The 26977-nt window shown below is 41.4% G+C and overlaps 1 protein-coding gene across 1 annotated transcript in view; it reads left to right on the forward strand.

Annotated features, from left to right (window-relative positions):
* Positions 1–26680, forward strand: part of ptprn2 (protein tyrosine phosphatase receptor type N2) — a 254053-nt gene extending 227373 nt beyond the window's left edge. Inside the window, exons 15-22 of the mRNA XM_020494845.2 lie at positions 31–104; positions 4301–4378; positions 8635–8754; positions 10043–10209; positions 12905–12958; positions 15583–15647; positions 19771–19844; positions 23538–26680. Of these exons, the coding sequence (XP_020350434.1) occupies positions 31–104; positions 4301–4378; positions 8635–8754; positions 10043–10209; positions 12905–12958; positions 15583–15647; positions 19771–19844; positions 23538–23609 (704 nt within the window). The 3' untranslated portion in view covers positions 23610–26680. The remainder of the gene's footprint in view (positions 1–30; positions 105–4300; positions 4379–8634; positions 8755–10042; positions 10210–12904; positions 12959–15582; positions 15648–19770; positions 19845–23537) is intronic.
* The last annotated feature ends 297 nt before the right edge of the window (positions 26681–26977 follow it).

Below are 26977 nucleotides of genomic sequence, written 5' to 3' on the forward strand. Positions count from 1 at the left end.
TTTGTGGTGAGTTATGTATTTCTATTACAGACGATCATTCCAGAATAACCTTGAAGGCCGAGAATAACCATGGCAACTCCGATTACATCAATGCTAGCCCAATTGTGAGTACCAGTCCACATCCCATACTCCTTCACTTTGTGTTTCTTTTAAGCTTGATTGTTGCAGCTCTACACAAAGACCAGTTGAGATCGGATTTGAAATTCAATTTGTTTTTGTGATTTGTCATGAATGTTCCTATTGATCCCTTTGCCTTTGTTCCTCCACACTTTGCACCTCAATGAATTTGCCTTGTCTTGTGAAATAATAGTTTGTCACCTTCCCTGTTTTGAAATGGCTGCTCTCTTGAGATAACAGCTCTGTTTTAATGTACTCTTTCCAGAACAATGGGTGTATTACTATTTAGACTCAATAATGTGTCCCCAGAACAAATCCAAAACGGCTTAAATATCAGAAAAGTTCAGGGTTATATTCCTGTATTAAAAAAAAAACACAAAAAAAACAATTTCATAGTAAAAGGCCAGTTCTGATTTCCCCTGAGGCTGCTAGAGATGGATTCCATGGAAAAAGAATAGGAAACTATGCATTTCAAATACAGCAGGGAAAACTCTTTGGAGAGATGAACTAAAAGCCTATTACTGTATACCACCTAACAGGACATCTGGAAGTTTGAACACCAGTGCTTGACTTGGGCAGGAGCTCACCGGAGCTGTCATGGGTGGCATTCTGGGAAATATTTGAATAAGGCTTTACAATAAGCCGTGTGTTAATTTAACACTGTTCCAGTGTCTATATGCGTCCACCGCGTCCACCAGTGTTGATTTGACACTCTCAGTGTTTTTTAAATTGTTTTTGTTTTAGACAGGAGAATTTGCTGTCTACCGGCACCCAAAAATGATTACCGGCACCTATTTCAGATCAAGTCAAGCACTGTTGACCACATGTATTTATTGTATTTCATGCATTTTAATGCATTCATCACGTGTTTAGTAATAGTGATATCATCCTTTCATTATAACAATCTATACGTATTACTGCTTCTGAAGCCATAGTATAAAATCGACTTCTACTTATCCGTGTTGTCGTCGGTCTGAATCTCATCGCTCTCCTCCCTATTTCTCTCTCTGTTTGATAAGAACAACTTCTACAAGGTTGTCCTTTAAAGATCTGCAATGATCCATTTCCATCTCTCCAATATTAGAACGTCAAACCAAATGATCTCTTCCCTGTATTTGCGTTTACTTTCAAAGTGGGAAACAATTAAATGACAAGTGGAGTTGTCATTTGGAGTCGTTTCTCCACTCCTCCGTGTTGCTATTAGTAGTCAGAGTGGGTTATGCTGTGCTTGGTGCAGAGCAGAGCGGAGTAGACACAGTAATCAGTGATCCTGCGCTGTACGGATGAAAGCATGGTAATTACGCCACAACAGGACCCCTGGCTGAGCCCTGCGAAACTACCATAATTACATCTGTCAACACACCCTCTTCCTCCTCATTAGCCCAAGGGAAATGGCCCACAAGTAAATCATTTGTCATCTTTTTCTTGGAATGCGAGGTTCGAGTGGTAATGGGGTGGTGAGGGGGGGTCACCTCTCTACCCCCACAGTCATGGAGGGGTGACACAAAAAATTACCTTAGACACCCATTATGCCCCCTTGCTCCTCCAAACTTCTTCAGCTCAGGTCAACAGACGATTGACAATGTACAATGTCATTGGTGTGAGGTTTAGCTGAAAGGAATCCAGCACATAGCATCTGCGTTCTAAATTGCACTCCATTCCCTAAACAGTGCTACTTTTAACCAGAACCCTATGGGCCCTGGTCAAAAGTAGTGCACTACAAGGGAATAATTGTTTAAATATTTAATAAGATTGGAATATTCTGTTAGATTTTAGATTTTATTTTTTACCTCAAAACTCAAACCAAACAGCTTTTATTTGGTAAAGATGCTGTTTTCCCAAGGTCTATCTAGCTTTCCCACCAACAGAGAGAGAAGAGCAGGAGAGAAGCTGAAATACGGAGGCCATCTTTTCATGTGCTGCTTTTAGTATTCATACTGGGATGTCAGGCAGCGCATAGCTACTGTATGTCTGTGTCCTTGAGATTGCCTAACAGGGAGCTGGAGCCTCTAGCTTTTAGCAACAAGTCTTTCATTTCTGTCAGGATAAAATAAAATAAAAATAGAAGCTATCTGTGGAATTTCAACTAGGCAGGAGAGTGTGATGCTAACAAAGCACCACTATCTAACTGAGGTGTTAGCGCGCAAAATGGAAAGGGCATACATTTCTTTAGTTCTTCTCCAGAAATGCCATTTCAAATAACACGGCTAGGCAACAAGAATTCCAGGTGATCTTACAAAATGTATTTGTAAAGACAGGTGCATTTTAGTGGACCATGCTAGCTAGCTTCATATTATGGTTGGTGGGTATAAGCTTCCATATCTTATGCTTCACATCTGTAGTCAAAGTGATTAGAATTTAGTTAAACCTCTATAATCATCTCCCCTAGTCGGTGCTAATATAACTACTATGAAATCTCATAAAGAAAGAAGTTCATAAAAGAAGATAAGACATCCATTAAAGACAATCTACTGTGTCTCTACAGCAGATCCTGGTATTATTATCTGGGAGCATCCCAAATAGCACCCTATCCTTATATAGTGCACTACTTTTGACTAGAGCCATATGGGCCCTGGTCAAAAGTAGTGTACTATACAGGGAATATGGTGCCTTTATGGACCCAAGCCTCTGTCTCCTCTCTGTTATTGCTCCAGCCCTAAATGGCTCCCTGTAAGTGCTGCACAATTGCATCCATTTCCATAGTAATGGGTGTGGATGTCAGTCATTGGAGTGTCATCCAGTGGAGATTCAGGACTGATTTCCGTGTAACACAAAGGTTTATCCCTTTCTTCTTCTCTATATTAAGATATATACTTATCTCAATGCAAGACTATTGAATGAAACTGTTGTATTGTATGAACCTTTCCAGTATGAAAGCATGGGAACATACAAGGGCTAGGATTCATTTCATACAAAACAGAACTCGGACTGTGGAAAAATATACCGTAATACCATGTTTACCTCAAAAGAATACAGAACAACCATGTTTTTTGGCACATTGCAAAATGGAGCCCATAAAGTACAAATGCCCAATGAACTGAAGTGCACTGATTCAGCTGGTTAGCTCTGGTTAGCGCAGGCTGCCCACCTTAAATGGAAACCAAAGTGTTTATTTGGGGAATACAAATTCTGTTGCACCCGATCATTACACATTCATGGTGCTTGAAGTGTGTTTGACTGATGGTCTCACCAAAATAACCAGCCTCTAATCAGCTGAATATATATAAAATATATATATATATCTTCTGAAATGAAACAATGGCTTTGTCTGTGTGTTACAAAATAGCCTCAATTCCAAAGGGTTTACTCATGTCTTCTCTATTCTTCTTCTCCTTTTAACAATAGCCATGACTAATGCTCATGTGCAATTTGTCTGCTAAACGTTAGTAGTTCTCCCTTGTTCATTGGCTTTCTCAGACTAATATGAATAGACAGACGGTAAAGACCAGGGTCTTGTTCGGTGGAGCTGGATGTAGAGCTGGTATCAAGCCCATTATGTTGGATCTTTAATATAAAACAGAGCTTCAGGGGCAATTGCAGAACTCCTATCTTTTCCTCCACCCTCTGTATCTCTGGGTTCTGCATGCCAACACTCCGCACACACACACACACACACACACACACACACACACACACACAGAGAGAGAGAGAGAGAGAGAGAGAGACACCCCGATTGCCTCTTCTATAGGCCTCTGTGACATTCTCTGACTAGCATCAATAATATGTTGGAGAGGCGGTGTAATTTCCTTTGAACATGGTCTTCCTCTAATCAGAGGCATTAAAGAATAGCCATGCCTGGAGGATAGAGAGGGGGGAAAGGTAACAGAGGGGGGGCGAGAGAGAGAGAGAGAGAGAGAGAGAAGTGAACGGAGTGAGGAAGTAAATGTGAAAACAAAAACGGAGACCCGGGCGGCCATGGAGGAGAAAAGGTGGGAGTACAACCCTTAGATCCTCAGGGAGAGTGCATGGACTGCTGTTTCACTGTCTTGATAAGCTAGCTCTAACTGTAGAGACAGGGTCTGTGTTCCAAATGGAACCCTAGTCCCCAAATAGTGCACTACTGTATATAGGGAGCAGGGCGCCATTTGGTACGCAACCAGGCAGTATGTTCTTGTCCCTTTACACAGTCGCGTTCACTCAGTTTTCACACACAACTTTTGTTCTTCTTCCCGTCTTTTCCCAGATGGACCATGACCCGAGGAACCCCATGTACATCTCTTCACAAGGCCCTCTACCCTCCACCATGGCGGACTTCTGGCAGGTAAACCCATAAAAGGATCGGTGGTGTCATTTTGAATGCTGAATAGCTCCCTGTGTGTTTATGCTCGAGACTTGCGGTGATATGAAGTTTGCGTCTATTGCATAACATGGGGCTGGTGAAAGTGGCTTTTTTTTCTACACGAGAGGATCCTGGCAAGAAAATTGTCACGAAATCATCTGTAAATCCCAAGCGGTATTTTTATTTTTTTACCTTTATTTAACCAGGCAAGTCAGTTAAGAACAAATTCTTATTTTCAATGACGGCCTAGGAACAGTGGGTTAACTGCCTGTTCAGGGGCAGAACGACAGATTTGTACCTTGTCAGCTCGGGGGTTTGAACTTGCAGCTTTCCGGTTACTAGTCCAACGCTCTAACCACTAGGCTACCCTGCCGCCCCGAGCTACAATCTCATAAGTCACCACCACCATAAGTCACCACCACCATGAGACTGTCATGAAAACGACGATGTTGGTCGTTTGGCTCTACGACATCCACAAGCTTTATGGCAGTCGTCTGAACTCTGTCGTGGGCGTCCTCATTTTGAAGAGGTTTTCTCACCTAACTGACTCTCCAGGCCTAACCATTGGAGCTACAAGCTAATATGTCACCAATATCGAAAGGGGGAGCTTCACGAACACAAAGGTGTCAGTTGTTCTGCTCTTCGACACACACACACACTTCAGGGGAGTCGTTTGAAGGTAACCCAGTACCAGGTTGAGTTTTCTTATATCTCTCAGATATAGGACAGACGCTTCAAAACCTTGTTCCTGATGATTTATTTCTGGACGGTCTGTTTTGCCGTTTATGAATGTGTTATGGGCTATAGCAGTAAAGACCACATTCAGCGTTTCATTTTTATAGGGGGTCCCAAAATTCTAAATCCAATGGCTAAAGGATACATTTGAACCCAATTCCATACGTTAGGTGGGCAGATATTGCGATCTAAGGTTCTTAGACTCACAGGGGTTAATGAAACTATGAAATGTACATTTACAGCAGGATCATTTTATTTGTAAAAAAAAAAAGAAGAAAAAATAAATAAATAAGAATCTCGCTATTCTGACAACCCGGCAACGCTTTGCTGCCTCGGATTTATGCCAGGTTGCCAAATGGTGTTATTATGCATTAATGTGAAAGCACCTCGGTCATTATGAAGGCTACCATACAGTCGTTGCTACCATACAGTCGAGCTAATGCATCAGCTGTGGCACTGCTGTGTCTGTAATATGTAAGCATGGACCGGAGACACGCACAGGTTCCGTACCAAATGGCACCCTATTCCCTTTATAGAGCACTGGTCAAAAGTAGCGCACTATGTAAGTAATAGGGTGCCATTGGGTACGCAGCCATTAGACCAGCTGGCTCTTTTTACTCCCCCATGTTGAGCTGAAGGTACGCTGACAGTAGGTCCGTACATGTCATTATGTAGCCTGTGTTCATGTAATGCCACACGGAAGGAAAGGTTTTCATTATGGAGAAGGCAGATGTCATTTTAAAAGAGATGCGTGTTAATGGTGTTTTTCTGAAACAAATTGTGTGTGTGTGCGCGTGTGTGTGTGTGTGTGTGTGTGAATGCGTGCATTTGTGTGTGTGAATGCGTGTGTGTGTGTGTGTGAATGCGTGTGCGTGTGTGTATGTGTGTGTGTGTGTGTGTGTGTGTGTGTGTGTGTGTGTGTGTGTGTGTGTGTGTGTGTGTGTGTGTGTGTGAATGCGTGCATGTGTGTGTGTGAGTGGTGTCAGGTTAGATGGTTGGTTTGTAACACAGCAATTATGCTTTTATCAAGCCATTACGCTTTCCCTTTGTTTGAAAAGTGCACCTTGATTGAATACACCATTTTGAATGGGCTTTTGTTAATGTGCTGTTGTTACTCTTTATAATGTCACATTTTTAAGCACCTCGTGAAAATGTTGCTTATTGTTTTCTTGTTTGTTTGTTTGTTCTTCATTTCATCAAGTGAATAAACAACATATCCATTATCAAAATTAAATTCAAACCATTTACAGCTGAGTATTTGGCTTAGTTTACACTAAAACTAGCTTATTGTAACTTGCAAATAATTGAAAATCCAAACTACAGTATACCCAGAGAGATGGACTTTAAAAGATTGCAATAAGTAATGAGTCTTTCAACTTTCAATATTGTTTCATTGGCCTTGAATGTACTTAAAAACTATTTCCAAATAAACTGCAGGAGATGAGGAGTCTTTAGCTTTGGTCTGTCTAATCCGCACTGGGCTCCTGCAGCACTCTGAAAGGCTCTCTCTAATCCTCCCCTCCCTTCCTCCCACCCTCCTTTCCCTCACTACGTACCCTCGTACCCCCAGACCTCCACCTTCCCTCCTTTCCATTACCTCTGCTCAACCATGGCCTCACCCTCTCTGCTCTCTCTCCCTCTGCTATTCTCTCTCTCTCTTTCTCCCTCTCTTATCCTCCCTCTTGCCTCTCGCTCCCCCTCCCCTCTCTCCCCCTCTACTCTCTCTCTCCCCCTCTACTCTCTCTATCCCCTTCTGTTCTCTCCTTAGAGTTCAGGGAATAAGCCAGTCACAGTGAGGGTTCAAAGAGCTCCCAAACAGAGATTTTGACTTGGTTCTCTTTTTATTCTCTGCTTGTGTGCTCAATAATGGAGCGGGGATGTCTAATCACTAAATTACTTTAGAAGTTAATTAAATAAAAAAAGTATTAATTGAATTCATTTGTTTATTCTACACTCTTAGAAACAAAGGATCCAAAAGGGTTCTTTCAGCTGTCAACATAGGAGGACCCTTTTTGGTTCCAAGTAGAATCCTTTTTGGTTCCATGTAGAACCGTCTGTGGAACGGGTTCTACATTGAACCCAAAAGGGTTTTACCTCGAACCAAAAGGGTTCTTAAAAGGGTTCTCCTATGGGGACCGTCGAAGAAACATTTTAGGTTCTAGATAACACCTTTTTTTGTCATGAGTTTATAGGCAAGACCATTGTACTTTTATTGCTCTCATAAAACCACTGTTTCTTCCTAATGGCCGCACTGGGCCTTTCTACCTTCCAAGGAGACATAAGATTGTGATAAGATGAAATTGAGAGAATCAGTTGAGCGAGCTCAGTTTGCAGAGAGAGTGAGGGGCACATGGAGGCGCTGTGTGACTTCCTGTGATCTGCGGTGCAGTAGTACAGCTCAACTGATCACACGTCGGTGGCGGTGCAGACCAATAACGTTCCCTCACACAATCCTGCACGTCGTACAATAAACGTATCTATCCTGCTGAATGACTAACATTGATTTAGTTTCAATAGAGATATAGAAACATCAAGCAATCCCAATGCATCATTTTACATTTCTTCTTGTGTTGTCAATGTTCTGTGGGACATTTCTGTGGTGCTGTATTAATTCCTACTGTATTGATTCCTACTGTATTAACTCCTACTGTATTAACTCATACTGTATTAAGTCATAGCGTATTGACTCACACTGTATTAAAATCCTAGTATTAGCTCATAGTATATTGACTCATATTGTGTTGACTCATACTGTATTAAAATCCTACTGTATTAGCTCATAGTATATTGACTCATACTGTATTAACTCATACTGTATTGACTCATAGTGTATTACTTCCTACTGTATTAACGCCTACTGCATTTGTGCCAACTGTATTGACTCCTACTGTATTAACTCCTACTCTATTGACTCATAGTGTATTGGGGCGGCAGGGGCGGCAGGGTAGCTTAGTGGTTAGAGTGTTGAACTAGTAACCGAAATGTTGCAAGTTCAAATCTCCGAGCTGACAAGGTACAAATCTGTCATTCTGCCCCTGAACAGGCAGTTAACCCACTGTTCCTAGGCCTTCATTGAAAATATTGTTCTTAACTGACTTGCCTAGTTAAATAAAGGTTAAAACATTTGACTCCCACTGTATTAACTCATACTGTATTGACTCATAGTGTAATTACTCCTACTCTATTGACTCATAGTGTATTGACTCCTGCTGACTCCTGCTGTATTAGCTCATACTGTATTGACTCATAGTGTATTGACTCCTGCCGACTCCTGCTGTATTAGCTCATACTGTATTGACTCATAGTGTATTGACTCCTGCTGTATAGTAGTGTATTACCACCTACTGTTTTAACTTTTACTGTATTAACTCCTACTGTATTAGCGCCAGCTGTATTGACTCCTCCTGTATTAACTCATGCTGCATTGACTCATCCTTCATGAGTGCCCTGCCGTTGTTAATAGGACTAGATTTGAGCCCTCCTATGTTCCCTTGTGTCTTCAGATGGTGTGGGAGAATGGCTGTGTGGTCATCGTCATGCTGACGCCCCTGTCGGAAAATGGAGTCAAACAGTGTCAACAGTACTGGCCGGACGAGGGCTTCAATGTCTACCATGTTTATGAGGTAAAACAATTATCCTTGTTCAGGATGTGTTCTTCATTTGTTTCATATATTATTCATCTTCATTTTTCCGAAATGGTGTGGTATTGTCCTTCCACATATCTGTTTGAAGTTGATTTGGTCCAGGGGTGTCACTCAGTGAGAGTTATTGCACAGTAATTGATATGCAGGTAACTGCCAAAATAATAGAAACACCAGTAAATGAGGGATACAAAGTATATTGAAAGCAGGTGCTTCCACACAGGTGTGGTTATTAAGCAATTAACATCCCATCATTCTTACCTGCAAACCTTATTGGCCACGTTGCGTGCACTGAGCGTGCAAAACAAATGTACACATATATGTTACTTCATCATTTCCCCCACACTGTTTAGCACGCGTGAGCGAGCGTCTGCGTAGCCAAGCGCTAAAATATAACTTGGTTCTGTTTGAGAGACGCCATGAGCTGCAAGTCCCCTCCTTGTTGGATACAATCCCACATGGTTGCTTGAAAGACGAATGAGGGGATATTAATAAAAGATAACTAACTAAAAACTAACTAGGCTTCCATTTTTATCTGTGGATTAATCGTCGGAATAGAGAAACACACGATTGTTGCAGAATTCTACAAAGAACCAGCTAAAAAAGGGACCATATTCATGATCGGGTTAATTAACAACTCAATGTTCATCTCCCATGACAAACTGCTAGCAACACCTATCTAGCGGAATGTCCATGAATGTTTCATGTGTGTTTTGACCTGTCTCCAAATTAATATAGTTGGTGTCATGATCGCGTCTGGTGGGGATAGACAAAATCAACATGCACATGGCGGTGCATGGGTGGTCACTGAATGGTTTGATGAGTATGAAAACAATGTAAGCCATATGTCATGGTAGTCTCAGTCACCAGATCTCAACCCAATTGAACACTTATGGGACATTCTGGAGCGGCGCCTGAGACGGCGTTTTCCACCACAATCAAATGATGGAAGAATGGTGTCGCATCACTCCAACGGAGTTCCAGACACTTGTAGAATCTTTGCCAAGGTGCATTGAAGCTGTTCTGGCTCGTGGTGGCCCAACACTTTATGTTGGTGTTTCCTTTATTTTGGCAGTTACCTGTACCTGGTAATACTGTCGTTCTCACCACAGAAATAGAATCACTAGAAGAAACATCTCTATTCAAGTCAATAGTGCCATAATGGGTGTACCCATGAGTTTACTTGTCAAATTGCCATGGCCAGAGGTTTTAAGCCTGTTCTGTTGATTCTATTTCTATTGTTCTCACCTCCCTTCCCTTGTCTATGCAGGTGAACCTGGTATCGGAACACATCTGGTGTGAGGACTTCCTGGTCAGGAGTTTCTACCTGAAGAACCTGCAGACCAATGAGACGCGCACCGTCACGCAGTTCCACTTCCTTTCCTGGGTGGACCGCAGCATCCCTGACTCAGCCAGGATCATGCTGGACTTCCGTAGGTAGGCCACCTGTCCCCGTCTGACCAACGGCTGCTCCTTTGTGTCTCTTATAACTTTCCCAGGTTTTTCCAGAACCTCCAGATATCTTGCTTATTCCCTCCTAATTCTGGAAATCTTCCAACTGGGATTTTGGGGAATTTGGAGAAAGTAAGCAGAATTTTGTAACCTTAGGGGTTAGCTTGTGATATGATAACGCTCATTTTGTTGTTGCCCTGCTTTCACTTGTACTACCTGTTCTGTCCTCTGATCTTTTCTCTTTAACTCCGGTTTGGGTTTATATGCTTGTTCCTGTAAGACTTGTGTTTCTGCACTACTTCTTTGATCGTAGGGCTATTTTCTCTCCTCTGCTCATTGCAAGGCAGAAAATTAACCGTCTTCATGGCATGGCTTGACATTTTTTAATTCAAACAGCCAATTAAATGGTAAATGTCAAGCTAAAAACCTGGGCGAATGGAAGGGGAAGCCAATGACTGTCTAACCTCTCCTCCCTTGTTCTTCATCTGATGTATGCTGGCAGAAGAGCCGCAATAGGCCCCCAGGGAGACACCCTGAAAGGAATGGGAAATCCCACTCCAAATAAGAATATGTGCCTTCAGATGTGTGGGTGGATGGAATTCTATCCTCCTTCTTCACAATTTAGACCAGAAAAAAAATAAGTTAAGAATTGCTTTGTACTTCTGTGATTTTTTTTCTTCTCATATTTGTGCTGTATTTAAAACTGAAGTGCAAAAACATGATGTCCAAGAAAGGCACTTGTTCTTTATCCTATCATCTGAAACCTCTCTGACCTCTACTGGTGCTGAAAGCTCGTACCTACACTCAAATAAATGCTGGCTTGTTTGGTTGGTTGACCCGACTGCTAGGATGCAGACATTGGGTCACTTAGTTGGGTTGTTTTCTTTAAAAACTGCTGGGTTATTGATGCTGGGTACTGGGTTATTGAGACATTTACTCTCATGGGTGGCCAATAAGATCTAGCTGAAAGCCACACCCTAATACGACATGCCTCCTCAAAATAACCCTTAGGATTACGTTAAAAAAGACCCGGCTGCTAGGTCAACCCAGCATTAGAGTAAAAAATACCCAATTGATGGTTAAATTAACCCATGTTTGGGGTAATCCCAGCACCCAACTTTTTGAGTTGTTCACGCTACCCAACTGGCTGAGTCAAAATACTGAACATACTGATGTTTTATAACGAATACAGAACTCAGCTGTGGCAGGGCTTGCTCTCTTGCTGGTATGTAAGTCCGTCTAATTGGAGAAGCTCTGCAGGTTAGCGAGAGCTCACCATGCTAAAAGGGTAATTGCTATCACACTCTCACTACGGTAGCGGGCTCATGTAGAGGAGGTGAGTAGGATTCGCGCTCTCATGATAAGGTAGCCTTACCTGCGACTTCAAAATCAGTGTCACCTTCAGCCCTTGAGGAAATGTCCTCTTGGTCTAATGATTAAGAGGTTGGTTTCCTGGCGCAGGAGACCAGAGTTCAGATCCCACCTTTGACCCTCATATCCCCACAATGCACCACTCATGTAGTGGTTTTGGCCAACTAAGAAATTAGCGGTTGCCAGTGTCATTTTTGTGATGTTGCAGCTAGTAATATGAGCCCAGTTGCATAGTCACAAAAGTGATCATTGGAAACCGTGTCTCTTCAGCCAGGCCTGTGCACACACTTTCTCTCTCTCTCTCCGCTCCTCTCACTTTCACTTTTCCACCCTTTTGGTTTGCATAATAACTCCCACCACCTCTGTTCACTCTCAAACTACTCAAAATGCCTGGTTTGTTTGATAAATTACCTGTAAAATGCATTTTATTTTCATCTTACTTTAATGACGTTTTTTTCTTTCACAGACAAATGCTCCTTCTCATTATTCAAAAAGTGTTATTCATTTAAATGTTTATTTTAGAATATATAGTAAATGGAATACGGTTTGTTATAAATGTTATATGCATGCTAGGTGACAACAATTATATGCTGTATATCACGTACAATGCTAGTATTTCATCAATTACTGTATATAAAATGTTAATATTCCTGTATCGGGTTAGAATTTTTTTTTCTTTTTAAACGTTGTTGAAGTTTTTTTTTTAAACAGCCTCTTGTCTAAATCCCCTCTGAGCATTTAGTGTATAAAAAAAAAAGAATACTAATAAAAAATATTAAAAAACAGGACCGATGTAGCCAGTCGTTTCCATGGCAACAGCTGGGTGTCGACGGCTAGTTGGCTCCCACTGTGTGTCTGTGGTGTGTAACATTTATAATTGTGCAAGGTTAATGCGTTGCGGATCACGACCATCTTACCACCGCATCCATCATGGCAGTAAATACATGTCACAGTATGGTGTTTTAAATTACCCTTCATTCATTCCAATTGTTCAACATGGAATACTTTTGCCCTCATATTATTTTGATTGGCAAGGGGACTCGAAAGGTTCAAACATTACTGAATTACAGAATTTTTCAGTTTTATCATTTTTTTATTGCCTCTAAAAGTACAACCGGGATTTTTCCTGATCGTTGAAATACAGTAAGCAGCATGTGACCCTTTCTTGTGAGTCGTCAACATATTTGATTTGGTGATGTACAATATACTATATGACTTTGATCTAGTCAAATTTAGCAGATGTGCTCCAAAACATGTGCCTGTTTTGAAGTGTGACATTAATAGCAGACTTTCTTCTGTTTCATTACAGAAAGGTTAACAAGTGCTACCGGGGTCGGTCTTGTCCAATAATTGTCCACTGCAGGCAAGTATATTACAATAATTTTAACCTTGTAATGATGCACTGGCTGAATTGGGTGTCAATTGCATTACATGGCAGACTGAGAATATACGTTCCACTACGTATTTATTTGGACAAGGAAGTGAAAACGTTTAATTTGACTCTATGTTTCAGCATTTTGGATTTGAGATCAAATGTTTCATATGAGGCAACAGTACAGAATGTCACCTTTTATTTGAGGGTATTGTCATACATTTCTGTGACACTTCATGTGTCTCGCATATTTGAAAGTGTCATGTGTATTTAATTCACCTATATGTTAGTTAAAGTAGTGACAATTTTTGTATTTGATCCAATTTTACTTGCAGGCAATGACCACATCAAGCTTGTGACTCTTCGAAATTGTTGGGTGCGATTGCGGTTTGTTTTGGTTGTGCTTAATGTTGTGCCTAATAAATCATGTATTTTGTTACTTTTATTGTAAATAAGAATAGAATAGGTTTTTGAACACCTACATCGATGTGGATGCCATGATTACAGATAATCATAAACGCATTGTGAATAATGATGAGTGTGAAAGTTACAGAGGCATAAATATCATACACCCCCCCCCCCCCCCCCCCCCCCCCCCCCGCCCCCAAAGAAAATGCTAACCTCCCCTGTTATTGGGAATGGTGAGAGGTTAGCATGTCTTGTCTTGTGGGGTATGGTCTTTGTGCCTCTGTAACTTTCTCACTCATCATTATTCACAAATCATTTATGATGACATTTGTAGAGTCACAAGCTTGATGTAGTCATTGCATACTAGGAATATGGGACTAAATACTGAACTTTTAACAATTCTATTACACATACAGTAAAAGTGAATTTTCCTAAATACTTAATTTTCCTAAATTTTCAAATGCAGGTTGGCATTGATTGGGATGACTCATGTACAGGAGACAGCTCTGCAGCGTAGGCACTAGCTGGCAAGGCCACAAAGTAATACAATTAGATTTTAAACCTAACCCTGAACTTAACCCTAACCTTAACAATACTGCTAACCTTATGCCTAACCCTAACCTTAAAAAACAACATGAATTGTTACAATATATAGGCAATTTTTACTTTGCAACTGGCCCATCTAGCGGGAAATCGCTCTGCCTCCAGGACAAGATTCATCCCAATAACCGTCAACCTGCCCTTCAAATAGGGGGACTAGATACACAAAGGGCTCTCATGTATAAACTGTGAAACAGATGTGCACGAAAATACCCTGAAATAAAGGGTCACATTCTGTACTGTGGCCTCATATGAAGGAATTGATTTCAAATCCAAAGTGCTGGAGTATGGATCATGTTTTAGTATGGATCAAATGTTTTAGCTTCGCTGTCCAAAGAAATACATAAGAATGTATAGGAAGACACAGTTAAACACAGAGTTACATAAAATATTGATGTTTTTATTTTTTGGATCATATTCACTGACCATACAAATGTGTACTTTTGGAAACCATATTGCACCAATATATTTTTTGTTTTGTTTAGTTAGTGAAGCTTCACTCGTTATTTCTTAGCAGGTAACTGCCTCCATATCTTTAATTGTGTCTGTCTGTCTGTCTGTCTGTCTGTCTGTCTGTCTGTCTGTCTGTCTGTCTGTCTGTCTGTCTGTCTGTCTGTCTGTCTGTCTGTCTGTCTGTCTGTCTGTCTGTCTGTCTGTCTGTCTGTCTGTCTGTCTGTCTGTCTGTCTGTCTGTCTGTCTGTCTGTCTGTCTGGCCATAGAGGTCTCTGCCTGGTCTCTATATGAGAAACAGTGGATTAAATAAACAGTGGCGCTCCTCGCCTCACGCCGCTCTCGCGGTCTCTCCCGTTTCATTGGCTTTGCCTTTATTAGAGAGATAGTGAACGCCTTGTTTGCAATTAACATGCAGACAGATTGAATGCCCGGCAGGCACAAAGAGAGGCTTTTTATGTGCCTATCTCTGGTGGAATAGCAAAGCAGGCTCCCCAAAGCTGCTCTGCTAATGGCCTCTGGCCTCTCCGCCTCTCCTCTGCTCCTGAGGTGCCTGTCTGCTACACGTTCACGCTGCTGCTGCTTTTGAAAGCTTTTGTCCCTCATAACGCCAGTTCCAAACCAGTCCTCTCTATAGAAGTATTTGGACCACACACACACACACATGTATGTGTACACACAAAGACACACATTCTTGCACACGCCCACACACACACACACACACACACATGTGCATGTTTTGTATTATTTGTTCTTAAAAATCTAAACACTGCAAATAAATATGTTTATATTTTTATAACGATGACAACTTTGTACGCAATGGTTATTACAGCTTTTATTAATATCTTATGTTCTTCAATTTAATATCATTATCAAATGGGTAATGTATGGTAAATAACTGTGGGTAATGTATGGTAAATAACTGCTATTTACCATTCACAACTCATTTGTACCCGTGTGTACATATACCGTACAGTAAGCTATGTAATATATCATTTGTATTTCCTCAGACTTTACAGCAATAATGCAAGACATTCTAAATGAGATATTTCATTTCATGTAAGAGGCAAACACTACTGTTGTATTTGAGGGATCCGCTCTGTGTCCTTTTTCTACATTCACTAATGAGCGTCTTCTTCTCTCTGGTTACTTTGCAGTGACGGAGCTGGCAGAAGCGGAACGTACATTCTGATTGACATGGTCCTAAATAGGATGGCTAAAGGTAGGAGTCGATGGGCCTCTCCGTCTCGCACTCTTTCTGCTTGTGTGGAGACGTTGCCATGGCAACGGTGAAACACCTCCATTTTCAGCCCGAAGGTCTTGGGACGCATTAGAGGGTGACTGAGTGAGGCCTCTGCTGAAAACTCTGGGAGGGATCTCCAGAAAGGAGAAGAGAGTGAGAGAGAGAGAGAGAGGGTGAGGGAGAGAGAAAGACAGTGATAAGAGGGAGAGAGCAATAGCATGACTACTCATAACTGAAATTAATTATCATAAACATTCACAAAAAAACAACACTCCTTGGCCTTAAGACCATGATTGTGTTTTTGTACATATTTATTTCTTTGAAATTTCTTTTAAAAAAGGGTCATTTTTCAACTGTTTTTTTTCAACCATCTTCAATGTCAAATTCATTCCCCTGTAAAGGGCAAGTTAATTTATCATAATTATTCAGTATATATTCCATCTTAATTTGGCTTCTCACAAGATGCAAATATTGATATATTAATTGACATGCATATCACACAACCACCTTTGAGTATGTTTTCAGAATATTATGCTCATATAGTATGACCGGTACGACCTCCGACGAGACATCAAACATACAAAAGGACAATATGGGAGGAAGGTGGAATCCTATTACACCGGCTCTGAAGCACTTCATATGTGGCATGGCTTGCGGGTTACAAAGGGAAACCCAGCTGTGGGATGCCCAATGATGCAGAACTCCCAAACGAGCTAAATGCCTTTTATGCTCAATTCAAAGAATACAACACTGAGTCTTGCATGAAAGCTCCTGTTGTTCCGGATGACTGTGTGATCTCGCTCTTCATGGCTGATGTGAGTAAAAATTTTAAACAGGTTAACACTCGCATGCCCGCTGAGCCAGACGGAATACCAGGGTGCATTCTCAAAGCATGCACAGACCAGCTGGCAAGTGTCTTCACGGACATTTTCAATCTCTCCTTGTCCCAGTCTGTAATCTCGAACATGTTTCAAGTTGACCATCCTTATACCTGTTCCCAGGAACTTCAAGGTAACCTGCATTAATGACTATCGCCCTATAGCACTTACGTCTGTAATTATGAAATGCTTTGAAAGGCTGGTTATGACACACATCAACACCATCATCCCAGACACCCTGGACCCACAATTTGCATACCGCCCCAACAGATCCAAAGATGATGCAATCTCAATTGTACTTCACACTGCCCTTCCCACCTGGACAAGAGGGGAAATAACTATGTGAGAATGCTGTTCATAGATCAGCGTTCAATACCATAGTCCCCTCCAAGCAAATCACCAAGCTAGGGCCCCTATGACTGAACACCTCCCTCTGCAACTGGATCCTGGACTTCCTGATTGGCCAGCCCCAGGTGTTGAGGGTAGGCATCAACACCTCAGCCATGCTGACCCTCAACATGGGGGGCCCTCAGGGGTGTGTGCTTAGTCCCCTCCTATAGTCCCTGTTCACACACGACTGTGTGGCCACGCACGAATCCAACACTATCATCAAGTTTGCTAACGATACAATGGTGGTAGGCCTGATCACAGATGGGGCTGAGACAGCCTACAGGGAGAAGGTCAAAGACTTGTGGTGTGGTGTCAGGACATGAGAGACATCAACCTCTCCCTCAAGACCAAGAAACTGTTAGTGGACTATAGGAGAAAGAGGGGAGAGCACGCCCCCGTCCACATCAACAGGGTTGTTGTGGAGAGGGTTGAGAGCTTCAAGTTCCTTGGCGTCCACATCACTAAGGATTTAACATGGTCCACACAACAGTGCCCCTTCCCCCTCAAGAGGCTGAAAAGATTTGGCATGGGCCCTCAAATTCTCAAAGTTCTCAAGTTCTACAGCTGTACCATCGAGAGCATCTTGACTGGCTGCATGACCACTTGGTATGGCAAATGCGCTACAGAGGGTGGTGAAGCGCTACAGAGGGTGGTGCGGACAGCCCAGTACGTCACCGGGGCTGAGCTCCCTGCCATCCAGGACCTCTATTTCAGGCGGTGTCAGAGGAAGGCCCCAAAAAATGGCCAAAAATTCCAGCCACCCTAGTCATAGACTGTTCACTCTGCTACCGTCCAGCAAACGGTACCGAAGCATCGGCTCTTGAACCAACGGGCTCCGAGACCGCTTTGACCCCTGAGCCATGAGATTACTAAATAGCCATAAGACTGCTAAATATTTAATTAAATGGTTACCCGGACTATCTGCACTGACCCAATCTATACACACTCACAAGACTATATATGCACACTATATACACACATACACACACTCACACACACTACACTGACTCTCTCACACACATTCACAAACACTACATACGTAAACATACACACACACACATAACACACACACACGCATACCGACACAACCCAAATACACATACACATATATATATATATATAAAAGGCATATATATATATATAATATAATAAAATACACAAGAAGGGAGCTATATACAGGGAGTACCAGATCAATGTGCAGGGGTACGAGGTATTTGAGGTAGATATTTACATGAAGGCATACAGTATATATATATATATAAAAAATGTATTGTTATTTTTTACTCTGAATCGTTGGGAAGGGCAAGCATTTCATGGTAAAGTCTACACCCGTTGTAGTTGGCGCATGTGACAAATACAATTTGATTTGATTTGATTTACTATACAACACCAGGCTCTGTATCGCATAATGAGAAATAACTCCAGCAGTGGATACAATAGATGTCCCCCTATGCCCCCTGGCCTCCCACCCCTATCAGAGCAGGTCATCCGTACATCTGGCCCTGACCCTAACCTCCTGCTTCTCTGTGTCTTTGGACCCTTTCTCTATAGCTTTGGTCTTAATGGGAGAAATCAAAGGGCAGAGTCAGGGTAGCATGGTCCTGCTGGATGGAGGTCTTTCTCAGGCTGTCACACACATCCCTGTTCTGGGGTTCAGGCTAGAGGTTTGCGATGGGGCGTGGGGCTAGGGTTTGGGTTTGGGCTGTGGCTGTGGCTTTAGCTAGTGGTTGTGATTGTGACTGGGCCTGGGACCAGACCCACAAGTTTTTGTTATGTTGAGCAATGAGCAACCCAGACCATGAGCGGCCTATCCCTCTTTGTTTGGTGTGAGGCTCATCTGGTCTTGAGAAGTGTGAGGCCTTGTGTTCCCAAACAGAATGAAAAGCCTGGGGGGCCCAGACATAAAATCCCTCTTTCGCCTTATTCTTCTTCTTCCTCCTTCTCTTCTTCATCTTCTTCTCTCCTCCAGAGTGAATTGTACACAAGAATAATTTCACTCCGAAGCCTTTTATTGTTGGAGAATTTTCTCCCCTCTTAAACTTGAGAATCCAACACTTCTAAAACATGAAAGTTGTATTGGATCACTTTGAGCTGGGAGTCCAGCTGAATTAACCGGCCCCTTCCCTCTCTCCCCCTTTCAAAACGTCTTTAAGGGCTCTGGGCTTTCTCTCCCTCTATTTCTTTTTTTGGGAGTGAATCTCAAATGAGCCCTCATGGTCCCCTCCAACTCGCCATTTATTAGAGACTCCCACAATAGTCTGGTTGTTGAAGTTATTCAAGCTAAAGGTGAAAGGAGATTTCAAATGAGAGTTTATTGCACATTGGCATTATTGAGTCTATTACAGATACTCAGCTCACATAACTTGCTGAATTTTAAAATGACACAAAAACATGTATTATATGGTGAAGGTCAACTATATCAAATCTAACACATCTCTCATATTTTCCCACATCATACAAGGTATAGCAAATTGGCTTGATTTTCCATTCATTTCCGATTATCTCAGACATCAGAATGCAAGCTTCTGAATCACAGTTGGGCATAGTGCAATTTTATGCCTGCTACTACAATGCATGGTTCTTATTCAAGCAGGGCACAGTTTCTTTGATTGCATCATTGATTGTACAATATTCCCTGCCCCAGAAATATCCCCATGCATATATTATTCTAGTGAAAACAGTCAGTGGCTCCTTTCCAAGTCTTTCGAGGGATGAATGTAATAATTTTCAATCGCCATGCCTATCCAAAGGGAGCCGGGTAGAAAGGAGATTGACAGATGTGAGCTGGATTACTCTGCTGCTTTGAACTCAGTCCAATGTGCGGTCTGTTGCAGGTGCTAAAGAGATTGATATTGCCGCTACCCTGGAGCACTTGAGAGACCAAAGACCCGGCATGGTCCAGACAAAGGTACGGTCCCTCGCTCAGAGGGAGGGAAGGAGGGAGTGGGGAGAGGGGAGAAGTGGGGGAGTTCATGCCATTCACAAAGAGGTGCGTCTAGTTCACGGGTAAGCGCACAATGACATGATTGGTTGCTTGAAATGATCAAGACCACTTATTAATTGGAGGGGCTTTTTTTAATTATTTTTTTATCACACGAGGAAGTTTATGTCCACAGACACTGAGGGCTGGTTTCCCAAACACATATTAAGCCTTGTTCTGAACTTAAAAGCATGCTCAATGGAGAAACCCCTTTTGAAATCGCTTTTTAGTGCAGGTCTAGGCTTAATCTCTGTCTGGGAAACCAGCCCTCAGAGTTTAAAGATCTCCAAGTGGAAGTAAGCTTAGCATTTCTTTTTTGCAATATCCAAAACTCATGTTCTCCTACAAAAACTCCTGCCATACCTTACTTTATTAATAACCTTTAGACTGATGAGTTACCATGCCCGGTCTCAGGGATGGCTAACTGGAAATCGCTACGATCTCCTCAGTGTTAGGTAAATCTGCTTTTAGTTTCTTTGCATCCCATGTATGGAACAATCTAGAGTTCCCCATTCAACTGGATGTTCTGGTGCCTCTCGGGTAGTTCAAAATGTTGATTGGGGACCTCTTTCCTGATGAATGTCATTGTTTTTCTTGAATGTAGAGGAGACCTGGGTCACACTTTTTACTTTTTACTTTTTACTAAGATTCTCTTCAACATTAATAGAAAGACCCAGGTTGAAATAGGAAGCGTTTTTTGTATTATTATAAGCAGTGCTTCATTTGAGCCAAGCGGTACAGGATCCATTTTCGACTGTTTCGTTCCCGGAACCTACAGTATTTGGCCGGATCCGGTACCTCTCGTGGAATTAAAAATAATTGTCACATTTTACAAACACATTTTGATACGTCGGTCAAAAAGATATTTGTGTTTACTGGAAAGGGAGGTCTTTATAGCAACATCACAAAAGAGCTTGGGATTTATTATATGGTGGCAATGTCGCCAAACAATATGGTTATAATGGAGTTGATAGTGACCAGGTGGATGAGGTCTTTCAAAGAATTCACATATTTTGATCTGAAAGTTATCACACAGCACCATCTGGATTGGGAGTAATGTGCACTGTGACAACCAACCCATGAGACAACTAACCCCAGTCTCCCCTATTGTCATTTTTCATATATTAGTATTAGATTGTATTTTGTAAATGATGTGTATGCAGGGTTCCCTTGTGAAAGAGACCTTGGTCTCAATGGGACTCCGTGTTCAAATAAAGGTCAAATAAAGAAATACATGTAATTCTTGTTTGCCTCTAGAATTTAGAGAGGCCTCCTAACTCTAACTCTGCTCTTTTCTTTAAAGGTTGAGCAAGTCCGAATTTTGTCCACCAATGTACCCACATTTGTCTTACATGTAAATAGTTTATAGATTAGTCAATGCTACAGTATGATATCGTTCTTTTTTTTATACTTCTCCCTATTAGCTGAAATCGTATTTTTTTTTCAAAGCCATTTTTTTAGCTGTTCGATCTGAACAGATTCACAAATCATGGGAATTTGTCACGCTATGCGCAAACATTGCCTCGGCTTTGAGGCAAGTGTTGCTAGGCAACCCCCTGGACTTGCCCAGGCAGGCCCCCCAGCTAAAGCCAATGTGAGAAACTTTCTAGGAAGCGCGTCTGTCTGTGATGAAACTAAATAAATACTGCACTCTGACCCACAAATTCTTTGCTCGATTAATGATAGTGTTGTTAGACAAAGTACGGAAATGGAACAATCACGGCAATAACTGAATGTTAACGTTGCTCATCCTTTCACTAAAATGATCTAACTTGTTTACCTGGGAGTGAGGGAGGTTTGAAACATCTCATTACAAGCAAGTCGGTTCCCTGGAGAACGTGTGTATTTAAACAGACCGTGCTCGTTTCATCTGTGACCACTGAATTGTGATGGGCAGCGAAAGAAGAAGCTTGTGTCGTTTAAGACGGCTGCATTTAGCTCCAGAAATATCAAATGAAAGTCAATCGGGGCAAAATTAGGCTGTATCACGTTTATCAAAGTTGTTTAGTGGAGACATCCTGAAGTTATTATTTATGTAAATGAAATGGATTTAATGCAGCTTTCGCTGAATCATATTTACCGGTTACTCAGGTATCTGATTGGAGCTTGTTACGGGAAGGTTGCATTTTGGCAAACGTAAATGTTAAAAGCCTTTCACTGAAACATCTAAGGGCAAATTAAATTTACAGCAGAGAACTAGCAATATTATTGATGCTACTATGTTGTAGCACAGGTTCATCAAGAGCATAAATCGATTTACATTTTTTTTTTTAGGACAGCTTTTAGCTGTAAAATATATGCAACGTTAGCTGTTCTGGTCTTAGATAGATGTGTTAGATTTTACATTGTTGAAAGAACACTTTTTTTCATACCAATAGACAATATACTGACTCTATGCTCAAGAGCAAGTCTCCTGTAACTTTGTGGGGGAAAGACAGAGGTTTCACTCCCTCCAGTGGTGGAAATGTGAAACCCTCTTCCTAGGCCACCATAATGACTACCGATACAGCTTAATCAATATGTTCCAAGGCTTAAAGATTTGTGGAATTTCTTTTTCTTTTTTTTAAATGTTGTAATTAACTAGAGCTATTAAAGGTATTTTATGAAGACCTATATAAATAAGAACAACCTAAGCAAAAAAGATATTCACATTACTCCTCAGTATAGATTGTATTTTACTCCGGGCGACAATGTGGCAGGTTTTGTGTTGACACATCTGAAGTCTGATTCTTGCAAATGCCTACCTCTCCTCAGTGAGTTTATTTTAGTGCCTGGATCCTGAGTGAGAGTTGAGGAGTGGAATGTGAAACAGTGTGTCTTCAGGGTGAAAAACGATCGGGTCCTGTTGTGCTCCCGAGGGAGCACAGTGAGTCACACACATACACACGCATCAACACTTGAGAGAAGAGTTGACTTAAGCCTAGATTCATTCAGATCAAGCTTTAACCCGTGCTAGCTGACACCCGCATAGCTGATGTTTAGTGGGTGTCAGGGGTGTAAGTGCATTAAAAGCTGTCAAATCAGTGAGTGGCTTCTCTTGTTGTCATTGTCATGAAGCCACACCCGTTCCGCCCACTTTAGAGGTTCAGAACGAGAAAGTGTAGGCATTGGGATGATTCCTCATGCAACTACAACAAAGTGAGACCATGATTTGGGGTATTTTATCCATATAAGGGTCCTTTGGAGGAAAGATTGTTGACATATATTTGACATTTGTATATTGAAGCATAATTAAGAAATAATTCATTGAAGTTGGAATATTTGTGACATTTTGGCCTTACCCAGACCTTCTTTAAGAGTCCATAATGTTTCATCTGTAGGTGCTACAAAGCAAAAGTTGGTGTCATATGAAGCTTTACCACTTCCTCTGTAATAGTATTTTAGTAGTATTAGAGTAGTATTTTAGTAATTTCTTTAGTATGAATATTGGAAACTATAAACATGAATATTGAAAATCAAAAATGTTTGATTTGGAAAGAAATGGTATATATGTTGTTGTCAATATATTGTTCAACAAGAGGTAGTTATAAAAAGTGTCACTCAGATAGGATTCACTGGCAGTCCTGTAACTTTACACTCAATCCTGTCCAACTCTCTCTCTCTCGCTCTCTCTCTCCACAGGAGCAGTTTGAGTTTGCGCTGACAGCCGTGGCGGAGGAGGTGAATGCCATCCTGAAAGCACTTCCGCAGTGAAACGACACCACAGCGCACCGCACCATGCCATGTCTCACTGTCTAAACACACGTTCCTCTGCCCACTCAAGACTGACATCTCGTCCATGTCCCAAATGGCACCCTATTCCCTACATAGCGGACTACTTTCTTTTTTTTATATAACCGGTCCTATAATAGGGTGCCATTTGGGACACATACTTCTTCTCCTGCTTTCTCTCCCCTCTGATTCTCTCGCTCTCAATCTCTCTCTTGGTATACTTATGAATGTTGTGCCAGATATTTGAGCGACCTGGTCTTCTTAACTGTGATGTATTCTGTTTGCGGTTGTTATCGATCATAGGTTTTAGTGCCACTAACAGATAGCTAGACAAGATAACGTGTGTTCTCTCTCTCGCTCTCTCTCTCTCTCTCTTTATGATCTGAATAATGTGTTAAACTTAGGATCAGATACTTGGTTATTGATGTGATGTATGTAATATTGTATTCAAGGCCCAGACATCTGTGTCCTGTATATAGAGAAGATGCTTAAGAGAAGGATGTCGAAGTGATCTTTACTATTTAAGTTCTGAACCATATACTATGACCCCCTTCAAATACAGTTGAAGTTGGAAGTTTACATACACCTTAGCCAAATACATTTAAACAGTTTTTCACAATTCCTGACATTTAATCCTAGTAACAATTCCCTGTCTTAGGTCAGTTAGGATCACCACTTAATTTTAAGAATGTGAAATGTCAGAATAATAGTAGAAAGAATGACTTATTTCAGCTTTTATTTCTTTCATCACATTCCCAGTGGGTCAGAAGTTTACATACACTCAATTAGTATTTGGTAGCATTGCCTTTAAATTGTTTAACTTGGGTCAAACGTTTCGGGTAGCCTTCCACAAGCTTCCCACGATAAGTTGGGTGAATTTTGGCCCATTCCTCCTGACATGGCTGGTGTAACTGAGTCAGGTTTTTAGGCCTCCTTGCTCGCACAAGCTTTTTCAGTTCTGCCCACAAATTTTCTATAAGATTGAGGTCAGGGCTTTGTGATGGCCACCCCAATACCTTGACTTTGTTGTCCTGAAGCCATTTTGCCACAACTTTGGAAGTATGCTTGGGGTCATTCTCCATTTGGAAGACCCATTTGCGGCCAAGCTTTAACTTCCTGCCGGAAGTCTTTAGATGTTGCTTCAATATATCCACATAATTGTCCTTCCTCATGATGCCATCCATTTTGTGAAGTGCACCAGTCACCCCCACAACATGATACTGCGGGATACTGCATGATACTGCGGAATGGTGTACTTCGGCTTGCAAGCCTCCCCCTTTTTCCTCTAAACATAACGATGGTCATTATGGCCAAACAGTTCTATTTTTGTTTCATCAGACCAGAGGACATTTCTCCAAAAAGTACGATCTTTGTGCAGTTGCAAACCGTAGTCTGGCTTTTTAATGGCGGTTTTGGAGCAGTGGCTTCTTCCTTGCTGAGCAGCCTTTCAGGTTATGTAGATATAGGACTCGTTTTACTCTGGATAAAGATACTTTTGTACCTGTTTCCTCCAGCATCTTCACAAGGTCCTTTGCTGTTGTTCTGGGATTGATTTGCACTTTTTCACCAAAATACGTTCATCTCTAGGAGACAGACCGTGTCTCCTTTCTGAGCGGTATGACGGCTGTGTGGTCCCATGGTGTTCATACTTGCATACTATTGTTTGTACAGATGAACGTGGTACCTTCAGGCGTTTGGAAATTGCTCCCAAGGATGAACCAGACTTGTGGAGGTCTACATTTTTTTCTGAGGTCTTGGCTGATTTCTTTTGATTTTCCTATGATGTCAAGCAAAGAGGCACTGAGTTTGAAGGTAGGCCTTGAAATACATCCACATGTACACCTCTAATTGACTCAAATTATGTCAATTAGCCTATCAGAAGCTTCTAAGGCCATAACATAATTTTCTGGACTTTTTTAAGCTGTTTAAAGGCACAGTCAACTTAGGGTATGTAAACTTCTGACCCACTGGAATTGTAATACAGTGAATTATAAATGAAATAATCTGTCTTTAAACAACTGTTGGAAAAATTACTTGTGTCATGCACAAAGTAGATGTCCTAACTGACTTGCCAAAACTATAGTTTGTTAACAATACATTTGTGGAGTGGTTAAAAAACGAGTTTTAATGACTCCAACCTAAGTGTATGTAAACTTCCGACTTCAACTGTACTTTCGAACTGCATCCTTCCGTCATTGAGTTAACAGATCTGTGTATGATTGGATCGGTGTAAGCAAGGTTATTGTCCTTTTACGTCCACCAATCCAACCAATTCATATATGTGATTATTTTACTGAAGGTTGGAAGGAAGGATTACATTCCTGAAGTATTTGAACAGGGCTGGACTGTGAGGTTTAGTTGTTCTCTTGTGCAGGGATTCGTTTGACATTGTTATGTATATGAATGTAATACCGGGAATATTTAAGCGTCACCGAAATATAGTGATTACAAATAGAGTGATAAATATAGCTATTAACAATATGATATGATTAAGCTGAATTATATTGACATTGTTCATTCTATTTGTTTTGTCCTTTTAATTGACAGAATATTGTGACGTGTGCAGGTGAAGTCCATAGCCGGGGTGTCAAACATACAGTGAGGGAGTCCAATCTGGCCCGTGGGTGGAAATATTTGTTTGGGGAGGGGGGAAATGAACTTAATTCACTTTAAAATGACTAAAACCAAATGGAAACTGTGTAGAAATTATAATGGACCTGCACTCATACAGTTTCTTGACTGCGTCCAACTAGCTAATAATCACCGAAATGAAAACTAGACAGTCAGGAAGATTAGAAAATTCCAAAAACGATGGACTATAAAAATGTTTGAAATATAACCAATTTTCAGCGTGGCCCTCTGGATCTCGTTGAAAACCGAATGTAGCCCCTGGGGCAAAATGAGTTTGACACCCCTGATGTATTGAATATAAATGATTGGATCCCTGTAGTGCTATTAAAATGTTTACTGAACTCTTCAATGAAAACCATATATTTTGTGTGGAAATAAAAATGATATCCGATTGATAATAAACCATAGAACGGTTGACCAGAGATTTGTCTGTCATTTTTTCCACTAGCTCGTTAGAAAACATTCAAAAGAGTACTCATGGTATTTGTATAAGGGCACAAGGCGAGACCCAAATGCAGACACAGGAGGCGGATTGTAGAGCTCCGATATTTATTATAACCAAGGGAGTAGGCAAAGGCAGGTCGGGGACAGGCGAGAGTTCATAAACCAGGTCAGAGTCCAAACAGTACCAGAGGATAGGCAGTCTCGAGGTCATGCCAGGCAGGGGTCAGAAACCAGATCCGAGTCCAAAACAGTACAAGGGGATAGGCAGGCTGGTA

The sequence above is a fragment of the Oncorhynchus kisutch genome, linkage group LG11 (genome assembly GCF_002021735.2).
Source record: "Oncorhynchus kisutch isolate 150728-3 linkage group LG11, Okis_V2, whole genome shotgun sequence".
In the NCBI taxonomy this organism is placed as follows: domain Eukaryota; kingdom Metazoa; phylum Chordata; class Actinopteri; order Salmoniformes; family Salmonidae; genus Oncorhynchus; species Oncorhynchus kisutch.